Below are 20,196 nucleotides of genomic sequence, written 5' to 3' on the forward strand. Positions count from 1 at the left end.
ATTATGAGGAATTATTTTTGGCTTCATACTACCCAATGTAAGTCTGAGAGACAGAACGAGGTTCATAGACTTACACTGAGAGCTTGTGACCGTTAACTCCGACTTCCGTCAGTCACAAGCAACAAGATGGCTGCGCGGGACCAGAGAGATGAAGGGAAGAGAAGAAGACAGCGTCTTATAAGTATATTACTAGGGTCAGGGAACTTAGATTAAGGTGCATCACTCAAGTGCTTAAACCCCCACCCACCCAAAAAAAAAACAAAAAAAAAACGCTAGTGTGGTGCTTTAAACTGGTTCATGTTTAAGCCATTACTGACTACACCAATCTGATAGGACTTATATAGATATAGTGATTTTACGCTCTTGAAAAGATAATTTTTCATTCTACAATATGACAGGTGTACCACTTTTTGAGCCATTATTTTACTATTTATTCATTGTGGAATTATTTCAATCTTTAGCTATCCTGGCAGCTAGATTCACTTGTTTTTCAGACATTTAAATAATGCTGTCTATAGGTTATGCTGGCCGTCTGTGATTTGCTTCTGCTTAACCCCTTCACCTCCAGGCCATTTTCAGTTTTTGCGTTTCAGCTTTTTGCTCCCCTTCTTCCCAGAGCCATAACTTTTTTAATTTTTTTGTCAATATGGCCATGTAAGGGTTTGTTCTTTGCAGGACGAGTTGTATTTTTGAACGACATCGATCCAAATTTTATTGATACCATTTTGGTGTCAATACGATGTTTTGATTGCCCATTATTGCATTCTAATGCAATGTTGTGGCAACCCAAAAAAAAATGTAATTCCAGCGGTTTGATTTTTTTCTCGTTAAGCTGTTTACTGATGGAACTAATTATTTTTATATATTGATAGATGGGGCAATTCTGAAAGCAGCAATGCCAAATATGTGCTTTTTTATTGTTTTATCTTGAATGGAGTGATATAAACTTATAGTTTTAATTTTTAAAATATACTTTTTATTTTTTTAATTTACACTAGCTTCAATAGTCTCTAAGGAAGACTAGAAAGCTGCAATCATCCGATCGCACATGCTACACAGAGCAGAACTTTAGCAGAAATGCTCACTTGCTATGAGCGCCGACCACTGGGCAACGCTCATAGCTATCCGGCAATGACAACCACAGGGCTCTCCTGAAGACCCCGGGTTGTCATGCCAATCCTTTGGCGACCCGTGATCATTTGACACGGGTGCCAATGGGTGGGAAAAGTGAAGTGCTTCCAGTGCGATCATGATTGACAGCGGCATTTAACAAGTTAACAGCCATGGGTGTATCGCGATTCCACCTGCGGCTGTTAGGGGCACATGTTAGCTGTTCAATTCAGCTGACGTTGCCGGAAAAGATGCGGGCTTAGAACCGGAGCCCACAAGGAGGAAACATGACATGCGTCGTAAATGTTCGATGCATATAGGGAAGTGGGTTAGAGTGTTCCTGGCAGCGTACCAGATGCCAATTGGTGTATATTCTGGATACCGATTTGGGAATCAATACCTCCTTGTAGACTTAAAGGTTGTAGAATGAGGAGTTATTAAAATTCTGTACCTCAGTTTAGCCCATCACCCCGAAGTCTGTTTTCACCTTCCTGAACAGGCCAAATTTTACAATTCTGACCAGTGACACTTTTATGAGTAATGCTTCAAAGTATCTCATCAATTCTGAGACTGATTTCTCGTGACATATTCTTCGTCATGATAGTGGTAAAATTTCTTCTATATGACTTGCATTTATTTGTGAAAATATTGGAAATTTGGAATTTTCTAAATTTTAATTTTTATGCCCTTAAATCAGAGAGTTCTGTCACGAAATAGTTAATAAATCATATTTCCCACATGTCTACTTTACATCAGCACAATTTCTAAAGAGAATTATTTGGTTAGGAAGTAACACCATACATGCAAAGATTGAGATCTCGTCAACGAGATCTTGGGAGACTTTTTTTTTTAGGGTCCACATTAGATTTGAAGTGACTTTGAGGGGCCAATATGACAGAAAATACCCAAAAGTGACACCATTCAAAAAAAATTGCACCAATTAAGTTGTTCAAAACCACATTCAAGAAGTTCATTAGCCCTAAATGGATTTTTTTTCACAACCATTTTACTTTAGACCCAGTTTTTTTTGCAAGGGTAAACAGATGAAAATGGACCCCAAAAATTGTTGTGCAATTTCTCCTGAACATGCAGATACCCCATATGTGGGTGGTAACCATTGTTTGGGCACATGGTAGAGCTTGGAAGGGAAGGAGTGCCATTTGACCTTTTGAATGCAAAATTTGCTGAAATAATTAGCGCACGTCATGTTGCATTTGGAGAGGCCCTGATGTGCCTAAACAGTGGAAACCCCCACAAGTGACCTCATTTGGGAAACTAGACCCCTCAAGTAAGGTGCTTAGATGTGTGGTGAGTACCTTGAACTCCCAGGTGCTTTACAGAAGTTTATAAACATTGAGCCATGAAAAAATTAAGAAAAAAGTTTTTACTAATTTGTCTTTACCCCCAATTTTTTTTTTTTTTATTTCACATGGGTAACAGGAGAAAATGGACCCCAAAAATTGTTGTGCAATTTATTTGGAGTACACCAATACACCATACGTGGTTGAAAACTACTTTTGAGGCACAGTGCAATGCTCAGAAGGGAAGGAGCACCATATAAGAGTATGTGCACACGTTGGGGATTCGCAGCAGTTTTCAATCAGGTTTACAGTACCATGTAAACCTTTGGAAAACGAAATCTGCTGTGCCCATCGTGCGGAAAATACAGCGTGGAAACACTGCGTTGTATTTTCCGCATCATGTCAATTCTTTGTGCGGATTAAGCAGCATTTTACACCTGCTCCTCAAGAGGAATCTGCAGGTGTAAAACCGCAAGTGAAATGTGCACAAAAACACACGAAATCCGCGGGTAATCCGCAGGTAAAACGCAGTGTGTTTTACCTGCAGATTTTTCAAAAACGGTGCGGAAAAATCCACACCCGAATCCTCAACGTGTGCACATAGCCTTACAGTGCAGATTTTTCTGCACCGGTCTGTGGGTGCCATGTCACATTGACAGAGCCCCTGAGGTGCCAGACCAGCAGAACCCTGCATAAGTGACCCCCATTTTACAAATTACACTTCTCAATTAATTCTTTTAGGGGTGCGGTGATCATATTGAAACAGATTTGTCACAGTATATTATACCTTTTGGCAGTGAAGAAAAAAAGAATTACATTTTTACCACCAAAATTTTGTTTTAGCCCCAGATTTTACATTTTCATACTGGGAAATGAGTAAAAATGGAACCAAACTTTGTCTCAATTTCTGATAAATGTAGAAATACCCACTATGTGGCTATACAGTGCTGCTTAGCCACACGGCTAATTCAGGAATTGCTTTTTGGGGATAATTTTATACAGTTTCACGTGCGGCAAAGATGACAAAGGCAGCTTTATTCTTTGGGTCAGTACGATTATAGCGATACCACATTTCTATTTTTTTTCATGTTTTGCTTTTTTTTTTTTTTTTATTATATATAGAAAAATAATCTTAACATCGCTTTATACTGAGAGCTATAACTTATTTTTCTGCTGATAAGCTGCCATACAGCTCAGTTTTTTGGGGGACAAGAGGATGTTTTCAGCGGTACCATTTTTATTTACATTCATCTTTTTGTTCGCGTTTTATTCCACTTTTTGTTCCGCGGTATGATGATGAAGCATAGCTTTTTGCCTAGTTTATTTTTTTTCATGCTGTTCACTAAAGGGGTTAACTAGCAGAACAGTTTTAAAGGCCGGATCGTTTCGGACATGGCAATACCAAATGTGTACTTTTTGTTTTTACATAAATAAATGTACATATTGGTATAATTTTTTTAGTTCTTTATTTTCAGGTTTGTGTTTTTTTTGTTTTTTTTTTTGTTTTTTTTACATTGTCCCAGGATGGGACATACATTTTCACTGAGAAAAAAAAAAAATTGCTTGTCTAAGGCTACTTTCACACGTCAGGTTTTCGCTGCAGGCTCAATCCGGCTAAATTTAAAAAAAATCGGATCCGGCGGCAACATTCGCCGGATCCGATTTTTTTAAATTTAGTTTTTTTCCCATAGACTTGTATTAGTGCCGGATTGCACCGGATGACCTTGCGTTTCGTCCGGTTTTCGCCGGAAGCACCGGATCCGGCTGTTTGCTAGAATGGAAGCCTATGGGAGCCGAATCCGGAAAATGAAGGATTCCGGCGCCGGATTCCGATTTTTTTTAAACTGAGCATGCTCCAAATTTTTTTTTATACAATAATCTAGATATCCTAGCTGGATCCGTCAAAAAAACCGATCCGTCGCATCCGTTTTCCACAATCTGCGCCGGATCCGTTTTTTCCAACATTCGCCGGATTGTGCCTGATGCAAAAAACCTGATGTGTGAAAGTAGCCTATTACTCTGCCATGCTTTTGAACTGCAGAGCATTAGATCAGCTTCTCAGATGCAGGGAGCAGGCATGTCAGTTCCTGCTTTGAGCACGAGCTGACAGACCGTCCCTGGGTGACCCCGCTGCCATCTTTCAGGTCACCATGGAGAGCATCGGCACAACGATATCACAATGTGCCGATGGGAGCTCTCTCTGTGCTCCTTCCCTCTGCAATGCCCACGATGTTGCTGTCATTATTGACAGCGGCACGAGTGGCTAAAAGCCCGCAATTGGTGCTAGCACCAATCATGGGCGTTGCTGCAAGGCGTCAGCTCTCATACAGCGGACACCAGCATTTTTGAAGTTTTTATTCTCAAGTGCATAACGGCTGGCCCTTCATTCACCAGCTTTGTTGTACTTCGCCTCCCACTGCCAGCATCCGGTCATTGATTGACAGTTCACTCTTCCCTCATGGACCTGTCTCTGCTGCACAGGCGCTGTCATTTCTTCCAGTTTGTTTAACCAGAAGGGGAGGCGCCTGTGATGTGAGATAGTTATGACGTACCCATATGAAGCCTTTTTTTAAATTTTGATATACATAGAACGGAAATATCTATTGAAAATAATCTGGCAATGAATAGAGGCTCTGGCAAACTACTTGCCGTTACTTTATGACCCCTTTGTAGTTGATAAGGGTTCAGTCTTTATAAACTGAAGAAAGTCAGTTACCTGGAACTCAGGAGAAGATTGTGACGCTGCAGACACTTTCTTCTTCATAGTCACCATTTTCTTTCCTTCCAAAAACCAAAAATAGCTTTGTAAGAAACCATAGACAGATTTGATGAATGACAAGTCCAGATCAATTGAAACTGTGGAACTCAGATTTGTGACGGATACAAACTTCTTACATTGCTTATTGTACAGTGAAGAGATCCTTTATGAGGTGTTAAAAAAAAAAAGAAATAGCCAGTAAACCTTTTAGTTGTGTTAATAAATGAGTTAATTACCAATGGCCAATTTACATTATTAGCTTGTCTTAATGCAGATTCTGTCTGGGAGCATCTGCACCATGTTACTATATTAATAATACTGGAGTTATATACTTAATGAAGATTTATACATCTTGAATGGCTTTTATATTAATGATGAAGCATGGACTGTCTGGGAGACACCAAGGTACAAGATTATCAGCAATGCTAAACTCCTGGATGTTCACTCAATATATTTTTTCTTGCTCCCAGCACTAGGTGCCAAGCTCATTGACGTTGAAGAAGACATGCCGTCATTGAAGCTTAGACACCCATGTAACGATGCTGCATCCCACTAGCATAGACGAACAGCCGCAGATGCCGTGGACACGACGATTTAAGCAAAGTGCTACCATTTCTGCATAGGCGCTTTTGTTGTATTTTTTAGGATTCCTAGACCAAAGATCTGTGGACTGATGGAAATCTATTGTGAGTGAAGTACATAATTCATATGGTACTCACCAGGCTTGTACTTCTTGTGCTTGGCTTGCTTTTTGTTTAGATAGAATTTACTAAACATTTCAGATTTAAGAGATCTGATTGAATGGGTTTTGAAATTTTCACATTTACCCTGTATGCTTTCATTTTGGAGATCCTTTAATTTTTTCCTTTTCTTCTTCTGCTTTGCGCGCATCTTATTGAGACTTCGTTTTTTATGGTTTAGTAGAGGATGGTCTAAGATAATGTCCATTGCTACCCTGTGGCAAATAACCTCAGCATTGTCAGTGTGGTTGCTATTCATATGGACTTGATACGTTTTAAGTGCATTTTCTTTCAATGGGCTAGTGTCAGCCTTGAGTAAGGTAGCTTCAGAGTATTTATCTACATTTTCAAGGACTTTAATCTCTCCTGGACTGAGAGGTTCCCCATATCCCAGAAGCTCCCCAGGACTAACAGGCTTTTCTACATTTTCTTTGCAAGAGACAGTCATACTGCAGGAATGGCAACTGTTGTCTTCAAGCTCACAGTCTGGCTTCAGGTCACAGTCAGATAGGTTACTGCAGTTGCTCCAACTTTCTTCCTTAAAGTCACAGTAATTCTCTGAATTAGTTGAGCAGGTTGAAGACACCAACGTCTTAACATCTTTTAAAATTCCATTCCTTTTTTTAGAGTATTTGCATTTGGACCTGCTCGATTTTATACGTGGAGTTCTTTTAATTTTAACCAATGGGATAGGAAATTCAGGGGCTTTAAAGGGTCTCTGCTTGTAGACTCGCACATCTGCGCCACAAAACTGGGGAAAGTGAATGTAAGCATTTTCCTGGGTATCATAACCTAGAATTACCTCTCTACATTCATGAATTGGCTGCCCAAGCACAGAATCTTGTACTTCGCTTTGTGTTTCATAGACAAAATCACAAAGACCTTTTAGTAACCATACTTTCTGGTAAAATGTTAACTCGTGAAATGTTTTATGTTCAAGTGGATTAACTTCACCTACAGCTTTAAAAAACTGAGGGCAAAGCCCAAGCTTCTCAGCGCAACGGTCAGGATTCTCAGCTTGACCTATAACAGTATACCACTGCTGAACCTTTTGCCTAAGAGCAGTTTCCCAGGCTCTGTATGAAAGGTTGGGGCGTCGATGTAAAGTTAGTCTGCGATGTGGAGGGCTTAATAGTGAAGTCATTATCTTTGCCAAAAACACATTACACTGAGGCATCAATAGGCACCGCTCCAGTTCATAAAACACTATTTCAGGCAGGTTTAAGATTTGCTGAGCCAAGCAAAGAAAATGACCAATGGCTGGTATTTCCCACATTGTCTCCATTGATGAAGGTGCTGCAAGAGCTAGGAGACCTTTATCCCACTCTTCCATTTCCTTCAGGTTGGCTTCATCTGCTTCTTTCTTCTCTTGTTCCTTAATTCTAAAATCATAAAGAACAAAATTACCAAAAAAAACCCAGCATGCATGGGTTCTGCACCTACACTAAATGGAAAGCAAAAATTAGTTTTAGTTTTAAATTCTCACCTTTAACCCCTTCACCCCCAAGGGTGGTTTGCACGTTAATGACCGGGCCAATTTTTACAATTCTGACCACTGTCCCTTTAGGAGGTTATAACTCTGGAACGCTTCAACGGATCTTGGCGATTCTGACATTGTTTTCTCGTGACATATTGTACTTCATGATAGTGGTAAAATTTCTTCGATATAACTTGCGTTTATTTGTGAAAAAAACGGAAATTTGGCGAAAATTTTGAAAATTTTGCAATTTTCCAACTTTGAATTTTTATGCCCTTAAATCACAGACATATGTCACGCAAAATACTTAATAAGTAACATTTCCCACATGTCTACTTTACATCAGCACAATTTTGGAACCAAAATTTTTTTTTGTTAGGGAGTTATAAGGGTTAAAAGTTGACCAGAAATTTCTCATTTTTACAACACCATTTTTTTTTAGGGACCACATCTCATTTGAAGTCATTTTGAGGGGTCTGTATGATAGAAAATACCCAAGTGTGACACCATTCTAAAAACTGCACCCCTCAAGGTGCTCAAAACCACACTCAAGAAGTTTATTAACCCTTCAGGTGTTTCACAGGAATTTTTGGAATGTTTAAATAAAAATGAACATTTAATTTTTTTTCACACAAAATTTATTTCAGCTCCAATTTGTTTTATTTTACCAAGGGTAACAGGAGAAAATAGACTGCAAAAGTTGTTGTACAATTTGTCCTGAGTACGCTGATACCCCATATGTGGGTGTAAACCATTGTTTGGGCGCATGGCAGAGCTTGGAAGGGAAGGAGCGCCATTTGACTTTTCAATGCAAAATTGACTGGAATTGAGATGGGACGCCATGTTGCGTTTGGAGAGCCCCTGATGTGCCTAAACATTGAAACCCCCTACAAGTGACACCATTTTGGAAAGTAGACCCCCTAAGGAACTTATCTAGATGTGTGGTGAGCACTTTGACCCACCAAGTGCTTCACAGAAGTTTATAATGCAGAGCCGTAAAAATAAAAAATTATATTTTTTCACAAAAATGATCTTTTCGCCCCCAATTTTTTATTTTCCTAATGGTAAGAGAAGAAATTGGTCCCCAAAAAATGTTGTGCAATTTGTCCTGAGTACGCAGATACCCCATATGTTGGGGTAAACCACTGTTTGGGCGCATGGCAGAGCTTGGAAGGGAAGGAGCGCCATTTGACTTTTCAATGCAAAATTGACTGGAATTGAGATGGGACGCCATGTTGCGTTTGGAGAGCCCCTGATGTGCCTAAACATTGAAACCCCCTACAAGTGACACCATTTTGGAAAGTAGACCCCCTAAGGAACTTATCTAGATGTGTGGTGAGCACTTTGACCCACCAAGTGCTTCACAGAAGTTTATAATGCAGAGCCGTAAAAATAAAAAATCATATTTTTTCACAAAAATGATCTTTTCGCCCCCAATTTTTTATTTTCCCAAGGGTAAGAGAAGAAATTGGTCCCCAAAAAATGTTGTGCAATTTGTCCTGAGTACGCAGATACCCCATATGTTGGGGTAAACCACTGTTTGGGCGCATGGCAGAGCTCGGAAGTGAAGGAGCGCCATTTGACTTTTCAATGCAAAATTGACTGGAATTGAGATGGGACGCCATGTTGCGTTTGGAGAGCCCCTGATGTGCCTAAACATTGAAACCTCCTACAAGTGACACCATTTTGGAAAGTAGACCCCCTAAGGAACTTATCTAGATGTGTGGTGAGCACTTTGACCCACCAAGTGCTTCACAGAAGTTTATAATGCAGAGCCGTAAAAATAAAAAATCATATTTTTTCACAAAAATGATCTTTTCGCCCCCAATTTTTTATTTTCCCAAGGGTAAGAGAAGAAATTGGTCCCCAAAAAACGTTGTGCAATTTGTCCTGAGTACGCAGATACCCCATATGTTGGGGTAAACCACTGTTTGGGCGCATGGCAGAGCTTGGAAGGGAAGGAGCGCCATTTGACTTTTCAATGCAAAATTGACTGGAATTGAGATGGGACGCCATGTTGCGTTTGGAGAGCCCCTGATGTGCCTAAACATTGAAACCCCCCACAAATGACACCATTTTGGAAATTAGACCCCCTAAGGAACTTATCTAGATGTGTTTTGAGAGCTTTGCACCCCCAAGTGTTTCACTACAGATTATAACGCAGAGCCGTGAAAATAAAAATTCTTTTTTTTTTTTCACAAAAATGATTTTTTAGCCCCCAGCTTTTGTATTTTTACAAGAGTAACAGAATAAACTGGACCCCAAAAGTTGTTGTCCAATTTGTCCTGAGTACGCTGATACCCCATATATGGAGGGTAACCACTGTTTGGGCGCATGACAGAGCTCGGAAGGGAAGGAGCGCCATTTGGAATGCAGACTTAAATGGATTGGTCTGCAGGCGTCACGTTGCATTTGCAGAGCCCCTGATGTACCCAAACAGTACAAACCCCCCACAAGTGACCCCATATTGGAAACTAGACCTCCCAAGGAACTTATCTAGATGTGTTGTGAGAACTTTGAACCCCCAAGTGTTTCACTACAGTTTGTAACGCAAAGCCGTGAAAATAAAAATTCTTTTTTTTTTCACAAAAATGATTTTTTAGCCCCCAGCTTTGTATTTTTACAAGGGTAACAGAATAAATTGGACCCTAAAAGTTGTTTTCCAATTTGTCCTGAGTACGCTGATACCCCCTATGTGTGGGGTAACCACTGTTTGGGCACATGACAGAGCTCGGAAGGGAAGGAGCGCCATTTGGAATGCAGACTTAAATGGATTGGTCTGCAGGCGTCACGTTGCATTTGCAGAGCCCCTGATGTACCCAAACAGTACAAACCCCCCACAAGTGACCCCATATTGGAAACTAGACCTCCCAAGGAACTTATCTAGATGTGTTGTGAGAACTTTGAACCCCCAAGTGTTTCACTACAGTTTACAACGCAGAGCCGTGAAAATAAAACATATTTTTTTCCCACAAAAATGATTTTTAGCCCCCCAAATTTTTATTTTCCCAAGGATAACAAGAGAACTTGGACCCCAGAAGTTGTTGTTCAATTTGTCCCGAGTACGCTGATAACCCATATGTTGGGATAAACCCCTTTTTGGACGCACGGGAGAGCTCGGAAGGGAAGGAGCACTGTTTTACTTTTTCAACGCAGAATTGGCTGGAATTGAGATCGGACGCCATGTCGCGTTTGGAGAGCCCCTGATGTGCCTGAACAGTGGAAACTCCCCAATTCTACCTGAAACCCTAACCCAAACACACCCCTAACCCTAATCCCAACGGTAACCCTAACCCTACCCCTAACCTCACCTCTAACCGTTTAATGAACATTTTCTGACAGTCATAAGTGCCACGTATTTAAGTGCCACGTATTTAAGTGCCACATATTTAAGTGCCACATATTTAAGTGCCACGTGTTTCAGTGCCACGTGTTTCAGTGCCACGTGTTTCAGTGCCACGATATTTCAGTGCCACGTATTTCAGTGCCACGTACTATAAATACTATAACTATGTGGTTATACGTGGCACTGAAATATCGTGGCACGTAAATACGTGGCACTTAAGTACGTGGCACTTAAGTACGTGGCACGTAAATACGTGGCACGTAAATACGTGGCACGTAAATACGTGGCACTTAAGTACGTGGCACTTAAGTACGTGGCACTTAAGTACGTGGCACTTAAGTACGTGGCACTTAAGTACGTGGCACTTAAGTACGTGGCACTTAAGTACGTGGCACTTAAGTACGTGGCACTTATATACGTGGCACTTATATACGTGGCCACTGAAATATCGTGGCACTTATATACGTATATAAACGTATATTTTAGTGCCACGTATTTCAGGTTAGGGGTAGGGTTAGGGGTAGGGTTTTTTTTTTTTGTTTGTTTTCTTGTGTTTTTCTATAAAAACGCATGCGTCTAAAAACGCATGCGTTTTACCACGTTTACATGCGTTTTTTCACACATGCGTTTTTTTAAAAAACGCATGCAGATAAAAACGCAAGTGTGAAACCAGCCTAAAAGACGCTTTTTATAGCAAAAAAGTTTTTGCGTCTCCACATTTTGAGACCTATAATTTTTCCACATTTTGGTCCACAGAGTCATGTGAGGTCTTGTTTTTTGTGGGACGAGTTGACGTTTTTATTGGTAACATTTTCGGACACGTGACCATTTTTGATCACTTTTTATTCCGATTTTTGTGAGGCAGAAGGACCAAAAACCAGCTATTCATGAATTTCTTTTGGGAGAGGCGTTTATACCGTTCCGCGTTTGGTAAAATTGATAAAGCAGTTTTATTCGTCGGGTCAGTACGATTACAGCGATATCTCATTTATATAATTTTTTTATGTTTTGGCGCTTTTATACGATAAAAACTATTTTATAGAAAAAATTATTATTTTGGTATCGCTTTATTCTCAGGACTATAACTTTTTTATTTTTTTGCTGATGATGCTGTATGGCGGCTCGTTTTTTGCGGGACAAGATGCCGTTTTCAGCGGTACCATGGTTATTTATATCCGTCTTTTTGATCGCGTGTTATTCCACTTTTTGTTCGGCGGTATGGTAATAAAGCGTTGTTTTTTGCCTCGTTTTTTTTTTTTTTTTCTTACGGTGTTTACTGAAGGGGTTAACTAGTGGGGCAGTTTTATAGGTTGGGTCGTTACGGACGCGGCGATACTAAATATGTGTACTTTTATTGTTTTTTTTATTTTATTTAGATAAAGAAATGTATTTATGGGAATAATATTTTTTTTTTTTTTTCATTATTTTGGAATATTTTTTTTTTTTTTTTTTACACATTTGGAAAAAATTTTTTTTAACTTTTTTACTTTGCCCCAGGGGGGGACAATACAGATCGGTGATCTGCCAGTTTGCATAGCACTCTGACAGATCACCGATCTGAGGAAAGTGCAGGCTGCTTCACAGTGCCTGCTCTGAGCAGGCGTCTGTGAAGCCACCTCCCTCCCTGCAGGACCCGGATCCGCGGCCATCTTGGATCCGGGTCTGGGAGCTGCAGGGAGGGAGGTAAGACCCTCGCAGCAACGCGATCACATCGCGTTGCTGCGGGGGGCTCAGGGAAGCCCGCAGGGAGCCCCCTCCCTGCGCGATGCTTCCCTGCACCGCCGGCACATCGCGATCATGTTTGATCGCGGTGTGCCGGGGGTTAATGTGCCGGGGGCGGTCCGTGACCGCTCCTGGCACATAGTGCCGGATGTCAGCTGTGATAATCAGCTGACACCCGGCCGCGATCGGCGGCGCTCCCCCCGTGAGCGCCGCTGATCGCGTATGACGTACTATCCCGTCGGCGGTCATACGGGCCCACCCCACCTCGACGGGATAGTACGTCAGATGTCAGGAAGGGGTTAAATGAAGTAACTTAGTAGCTACATAATAAGTAATCTTTTCTATTTTAACCAATCCCATATAAAAAGGCAAAAGTCATCATTAATTAGAATTGAAAGGAAAATTGTTGCTCAAAATGTGTGATGATATTAAAGTGGGCATAGAAGAAAAAAAAAAAAAAAGAACCCCATCACGACATATAATGTATATTTACATCATATGTCCTGTGCCTGACTAATGCAGGAACCCGAATATTTAAATCAGTTGTCATGTGCCTTTAACCCCTTCCCGACCTGTGACACAGCGTATGCGTCATGAAAGTCGGTGCCAATCCGACCTGTGACGCATATGCTGTGTCACAGAATGATCGCGTTCCTGCAGGCCGTGTGAAAGGGTTAACTCCAATTTCACCCGACCTGCAGGGACAGGGGGAGTGGTACTACAGCCATGGGGGGTGGCTTCGCCCCCCCTTGGCTACGATCGCTCTGATTGGCTGTTGAAAGTGAAACAGCCAATCAGATCAATCTGTAATATTTCACCTATGAAAATTGGTGAAATACTACAATGCAATAGCATCGGCCATGGCTGGAGACCCCGATCTGGCCCCTCCACCAACTGAAGGGCGGCGATCTGCAGACGCCGTCATTGTTCCCTACCCCTCCATCCTGTCCTAAGCGCCTTCCTCTCCCCTCCGACCCTCCCCCGTCCTCCCCTCCGCCCCCCATACTTACCTAGTCCCGGTGTCCCTCCCGGTGACCTCGGTCTTCTTGCATGGGCGCCGCCATCTTGTAAAATGGCGGGCGCATTTGCAGTGCGCCAACCGAATCTGCCGGCCGGCAGATTCGTTCCCTGTACATTTTGATCGCTGTGATAGAACCTATCACAGCGATCAAAATAAAAAAAATAGTAAATAAACCCCCCCTTTATCACCCCCATAGGTAGGAACAATAATAAAATACAGAAAATATATTTATTTTTGTTTTTCCATTAGGGTTAGGGGTAGGGCTAGGGTTGCACTTAGGGCTAGGGTTGCACTTAGGGCTAGGGTTAGAATTAGGGCTAGGTTTGGAATTAGGGTTAGAATTAGGCTACGTGCACACGGTGCGAATTTGGCTACGGATCCGCAGCGGATTGGTCGCTGCGGATTCGTAGCAGTTTTCAATCACGTTTACAGTACCACGTGAACCTATGGAAAACCAAATCCGCTCTGCCCATGGTGCGGAAAATACAGCACGGAAACGCTGCGTTGTATTTTCCGCAGCATGTCAATTCTTTGTGCGGATTCCGCAGCGTTTTACACCTGCTCCATTAATAGGAATCCGCAGGTGAAATCCACACAAAAAACACTGGAAATCCGTGGTAAATCCGCAGGTAAAGCGCAGTGCGTTTTACCTGCAGATTTTTCAAAAACGGTGTGGAAAAATCCGCACACAAATCCGCAACGTGGGCACATAGCCTTAGGGTTGGAATTAGGGTTAAGACTAGGGTTAGGGGTGTGTTGCGGTTAGGGTTGGGATTAGGGTTAGGGGTGTGTTGGGTTAGTGTTGGAGTTAGAATTGAGGGGTTTCCACTGTTTAGGCACATCAGGGGGTCTCCAAACGTGACATGGCGCCACCATTGATTCCAGCCAATCTTGCGTTCAAAAAGTCAAATGGTGCTCCCTCCCTTCTGAGCCCCAACATGCGCCCAAACAGTGGTTAAACCCCACATATGGGGTACCAGCGTACTCAGGAGAAACTGGACAACAACTTTTGGGGTCAAATTGCTCCTGTAACCCTTGGGAAAATAAAAAATTGCGGGCTAAAAAATTATTTTTGAGGAAAGAAAACGTATTTATTATTTTCACGGCTCTGCGTTATAAACTTCTATGAAGCACTTGGGGGTTCAAAGTGCTTACCACACATCTAGATTAGTTCCTTGGGAGGTCTAGTTTCCAAAATGGGGTCACTTGTGGGGGAGCTCCAATGTTTAGGCACACAGGGGCTCTCCAAACACGACATGGTGTCCGCTAATGATTGGAGCTAATTTTCCATTCAAAAAGTCAAATGGTGCGCCTTCCCTTCCGAGCCTTGCCGTGCGCCCAAACAGTGGTTTACCCCCACATATGAGGTATCAGTGTACTCAGGAGAAATTGCCCAACAAATTTTAGGATCCACTTTATCCTGTTGCCCATGTGAAAATGAAAATATTGAGGCTAAAAGAAATTTTTTGTGAAAAAAAAAGTACTTTTTCATTTTTACGGATCAATTTGTGCTCACCACACATCTAGATTAGTTCCTTGGGGTGTCTAGTTTCCAAAATGGGGTCACTTGTGGGGGAGCTCCAATGTTTAGGCACACGGGGGCTCTCCAAACGCGACATGGTGTCCGCTAAAGATTGGAGCCAAATTTTCATTCAAAAAGTCAAATGGCGCTCCTTCCCTTCCGAGCCCTGCCGTGCGCCCAAACAGTGGTTTACCCCCACATATGAGGTATCAGCGTACTCAGGACAAATTGGACAACAACTTTCGTGGTCCAGTTTCTCCTTTTACCCTTGGGAAAATAAAAAAAATGGTTGCTAAAAGATCATTTTTGTGACTAAAAAGTTAAATGTTCGTTTTTTCCTTCCATGTTGCTTCTGCTGCTGTGAAACACCTGAAGGGTTAACAAACTTCTTGAATGTGGTTTTGAGCACCTTGAGGGGTGTAGTTTTTAGAATGGTGTCACTTTTGGGTATTTTCAGCCATATAGAACCCTCAAACTGACTTCAAATGTGAGGTGGTCCCTAAAAAAATGGTTTTGTAAATTTTGTTGTAAAAATGAGAAATCACTGGTCAAATTTTAACCCTTATAACTTCCTAGCAAAAAAAAAATTTGTTTCCAAAATTGTGCTGATGTAAAGTAGACATGTGGGAAATGTTATTTATTAACTATTTTGTGTCACATAACTCTCTGATTTAACAGAATAAAAATTCAAAATGTGAAAATTGCAAAATTTTCAAAATTTTCGCCAAATTTGTTGTTTTTTTCACAAATAAACGCTGAAATTATCGACCTAAATTTACCACTAACATGAAGCCCAATATGTAACGAAAAAACAATCTCAGAATCGCTAGGATCCGTTGAAGCGTTCCTGAGTTATTACCTCATAAAGGGACACTGGTCAGAATTGCAAAAAATGGCCAGGTCATTAAGGTCAAAATAGGCTGGGTCATGAAGGGGTTAATCGCTGTGGATGGTTTGGAGCTCCGCCCCTGGTTGTTAACCAGTTGAATCCCATTGTCAATCTGACAACAGTATTTAACACGCGCCTACAGGAAGTGCATAATACATCCCGCCCTTTGGCGCCCCAGTCACGTGATCACAGGGAGCTGATGGGTTGTTGTGACAGCCAGTGCTCGTCATTATGATACTCTTGTGAACACTGGCCCGTGGCTGGCGTTCATAGGAGATCGTGATTACTCTTATACATAGCACAGGCGATCAGATGATTGGAGCTTCAACTCCTAAGAGGATTATTGAGGGCAATTAAAAAAAAAAAATACCCCCACAAAAGTTCAAACAAATTACCCACTTTTTTACCCATTGAAAAAAAAAAAAAAATACACATTTTGTATCGCTGCAGAATTGTCCTATCACAATAATTGTTTTTTTTTTTTTTAGAAATACCAAAATTACATTTTCTTCGCTGCAACTTTCCAATATGAAATTATCATATCATAATCGTATCTTACCGAAAAAAGTTTCAATAAAGAAAGGGGGTGATTGAGAAGTGAGAGCAGTTTCAGTCGCTGCTACAAACATCTTTAGTGACCCCCGCTGATACAAGCTGCGGAGAAGTGACTGCAGGGCCATCCTCCTGTGATGTCTCATTTGAAATCCCCCCCAAAACAAAACTTCGCAGGAAGAAAAAAATAAAAAAGTAGATATATAAGGTACATATAACATAGCAGGATAGTGAGAATGGTAATAAAAAAACATTACAAAAGTGGTTGAGGCTTAAAGTTAAATAAAGCAGCACTCTGCAGCACTACAGTATGTGAACATGAAATATATGAAAATTAAATCGCATTACTGCTCTAGAAAATAGAGCACATATTGGCCACTTCAGCCACTACCCGTTTTAATCACAGCAGGATGACGGGTAGTGTGGCGAGCACTCTTGCGGAGATCCGAGGTGCTGGTGAAGTGGGACGGCAATCCCTGTAATAGAGTAATGTTCAATCACCGCACACTCTTGATAAATGCTTGTGAAGACTTTATTATACAGATGCAGATGTAGCGATAACACAATTCATGAATAAGGAATTGGTGCAGGGATAGAGAAAATGGTGAGGCGACAAGAACATAAAGTTTCGACTCTCATAGGGTCTTATTCATATTGTCGTTGTTCGCAAAATTCACTGATTTGGCACTGCAGCCTACAATCGAAGGCGCAGGTGCGCCGGACCTACCCAGGACCCAGGTGTCCTTTTGCAAGCAGGATATCCTTTACACTATTCAGTGAATTTTGCCAACAGCGACTATATGAATAAGACGCTATGAGGGTCGAAACGTTAATGTTCTTGTCGCCTCACCATTTTCTCTACCCCTGCACAAATTCCTTATTCATGAATTGTGTTATTGCTGCATCTACATCTGTATAATAAAGTCTTCACAAGCATTTATCAAAAGCATGTGCAGTGATTTAACATTACTCTTAATCACAGCAGGATCACAAAGGAATCACATTAGGTTAGGTTCCCATTAAAGAGAATCGCCTTATCGTGGCTGCTGGGTATACATAAACTGGCCAATTTATGAACTAAGTTTCATATATTTCATGTTTGCATGCTATAGCGCTACAGAGTAACTTTGTTAGTTATATATGGAGATGGCTACTCTTAGATTGCAGCTGTACACACCAGTTTCTGTTTAGAATGGATGGTCAGCGTTTCGTTAGTTGTAGGGCTTAAAGATAGATATTTATAGAGGGAATTAGAGGTATCGGACATCCCTTTTAATGGTGTTACTGCATATTCCATTTAGTCAGACAGGTGTTCATTTAGTGCTGAACTGCCCAGCCAGCAGATATCATGCCCACAAAGGCGTGGCTAGGGTATGTGCACACGTTGCAGTTTGCCTCTGGAATTTTCTGTGCGAATTCTGCATCTCTTGGCAGAAAACGCAGGTGCAGATTTGATGCGTTTTTGTGCAGTTTTCCTGTGGATTTCATGCGTTTTTTTCCCCTGCAGATTTCTATAATGGAATGGGTGCAGAAACGCTGCAGATCTGCACAAAAGAAGTGACATGGTCCTTTTTTGAATCTGCTGTGTTTTCCGTGCAGATTTTTCCCCACCGTTAGCACAGCATCCTTTTTTTTGCCAATGACTTACATTGTACTGTAAATCACTTGCGGATCTGCAGCGTTTTTGCGCGGAAACAAGCGCTGCAGTTCTGCAGGAAATCTGCAATGTGTGCACATAGCCTTATAGTCTCTAGTGTCCCGGTCTACCTTCTAAAATCACACAGATGCCTGGCAGCTGCCATGACCTCGGGCATGCAGAGTGATCTGCCTATGTTCCACTGCCTTGGTGTCACTCTGTGTAAACCCGAAGTCTGACTGGCAGAGAACTTGCCACTGCAACCACACAACAGACGTGCTGCGCTGGTTTGTATAGGATTGTATAGTGCCATGCCATCATGTATTAACACATAGGAAGAAGTTCATTGTACATGCCAATAGCTCCCGAATCAGCACTACAACACAGCAGTGCAGCACATCTGCAGTCAGAGCATAGGAGGAAAAGCTTGGCTGGTCAGACTTTGGATCAGCAGTGTGATACAAGGGCAGTGTCACATAGGCAGATCATTATGCATGCCTAGAGTCATGGCAGCCGCCGGGCATTTGTGAGATATAGGAAGCGGGGAGGATGTACGGTACTACCGAGACTATAAGGACAGGGTCACACTTGCGAGTGTGATGCACGAGATTCTCTTGCATCAATTTCTGGCACTGTCGCACTCGGGACTGGAGTGTGCGGCTGAATAGAAATACATGTAGCAACACACTCCGGTCCCGAGTGCCAGCAGCAGTGCCAGGAATTGATGCGAGAGACTCGTGCGAGTTTCTCGCCTCACACTTGCAAGTGTGACCCCGGCCTAACTATGATATCGGCTGGCTGGGCTGCTCAGCATGAAGATAACGCTTATCTGATTTGTCAAACTAATTAGAATATGCAGCACGTTTACTTGGTGTTGCAAGAAATCAGTGTTTGGGTATGTGTCCACTTTCAGGATGGCCGACGGTTTGGACGGAGCGGCAAACTTGCTCCGCCCCCTTCTGGAGACGCGATGATGCCGGATGTGTTCATTGCACACATCCGGCATCATCGCACCCCACACATAGGGCCCTGTGATTTACCTTGCGGCGGCGCAGCGTCGCCACAAGGTAAACGGACATGCTGCGATCTAAAAGGCGCGCCGCATGTCCGGAATCGCAGGCCCGCCGGGTGCGTGTTACCACGCATAGTGGACACGGGATTTCATAAAATCCCCTCCACTATGCTGTAACATCTGGACGCTGCGGATTGAACGCTGCGGCTCCATGCAGCGTTCAATTCGCTGCTATTCCGTATGTAAAACGGCACGTGGACACATACCCTTTAAGTGACAAATGCAGGGCTACTATTAGTTAAGGGGAAATCAATGTCATTTTACCTTTAAAACACTCCGTACAACAAAGTGTGCGGATTAAAAATTCAAAACAAGATATAGTAATATAATATAAGTTTGCAATTGTCTGCTGATATACAGCTAAAGTAAGCATTTCCAATAAAACAGTCAATTACTACTTGTATCCTTAAAGCAACGCTGCAGAAGTTTACGCTTACCGTATTTTTCAGACTATAATACGCACTTTTTTCCTACAAAAACGTGGATTCTTTCTGTGAAGTAAAACATTTTCCTGCTTGTTTTTAAACAATGTTTTAAGTCAAAAGAAAGAATCATTTGTGATCCCATGCTGTAATGTCGGTATACTCTCTAACTTCCTCCCTGCCCTGGAGCTGAGGTATGATCAGACCATGTTCCCGTACGGTCAGACACAGCCATTACACAGTACACAGCAGGGACACATTTATAAGATTATCTCAGCACAGGGACATTTTTTTTTTATATGTAGAAAAAGAAGATGTGGATCCAGCTCCAGGGATAAAATGTAGAAACTTTATTAGATCACATTAAAATGCTGCTGAGACATGACCGGCATGGTGGGTAACGGAGAGCAACCAGCACCTGACTGGACGCATTTCGAGCAACAAGTGTGCCCTTAGTCCTCAGTGTAATGTGATCTAATAAAGTTTATACATTTTATCCCTGGAGCTGGATCCACATCATCTTTTTCTACACGTCAACCAGTGTTGTGGCAGCAACACTGTTTCCGTGCTCAGACTGATACTTACCACATCGCACAGATGAACTAAGGGTGAGCTGAAATATACCTTT

At 41.9% G+C, this 20,196-nt stretch overlaps 1 protein-coding gene across 1 annotated transcript in view; it reads right to left on the minus strand.

The window, feature by feature from the left end:
- Nucleotides 1-20,196, minus strand: part of BRD10 (bromodomain containing 10) — a 56,717-nt gene that overhangs the window by 22,924 nt on the left and 13,597 nt on the right. The window contains exons 3-4 of the mRNA XM_077249178.1: nucleotides 5,889-7,291; nucleotides 5,128-5,192 (exon numbers count right to left, since the gene is read on the minus strand). Coding sequence (XP_077105293.1) covers nucleotides 5,128-5,192; nucleotides 5,889-7,291 — 1,468 coding nt within the window. The remainder of the gene's footprint in view (nucleotides 1-5,127; nucleotides 5,193-5,888; nucleotides 7,292-20,196) is intronic.

Source organism: Ranitomeya variabilis, chromosome 1, assembly GCF_051348905.1.
Source record: "Ranitomeya variabilis isolate aRanVar5 chromosome 1, aRanVar5.hap1, whole genome shotgun sequence".
Taxonomy (NCBI): domain Eukaryota; kingdom Metazoa; phylum Chordata; class Amphibia; order Anura; family Dendrobatidae; genus Ranitomeya; species Ranitomeya variabilis.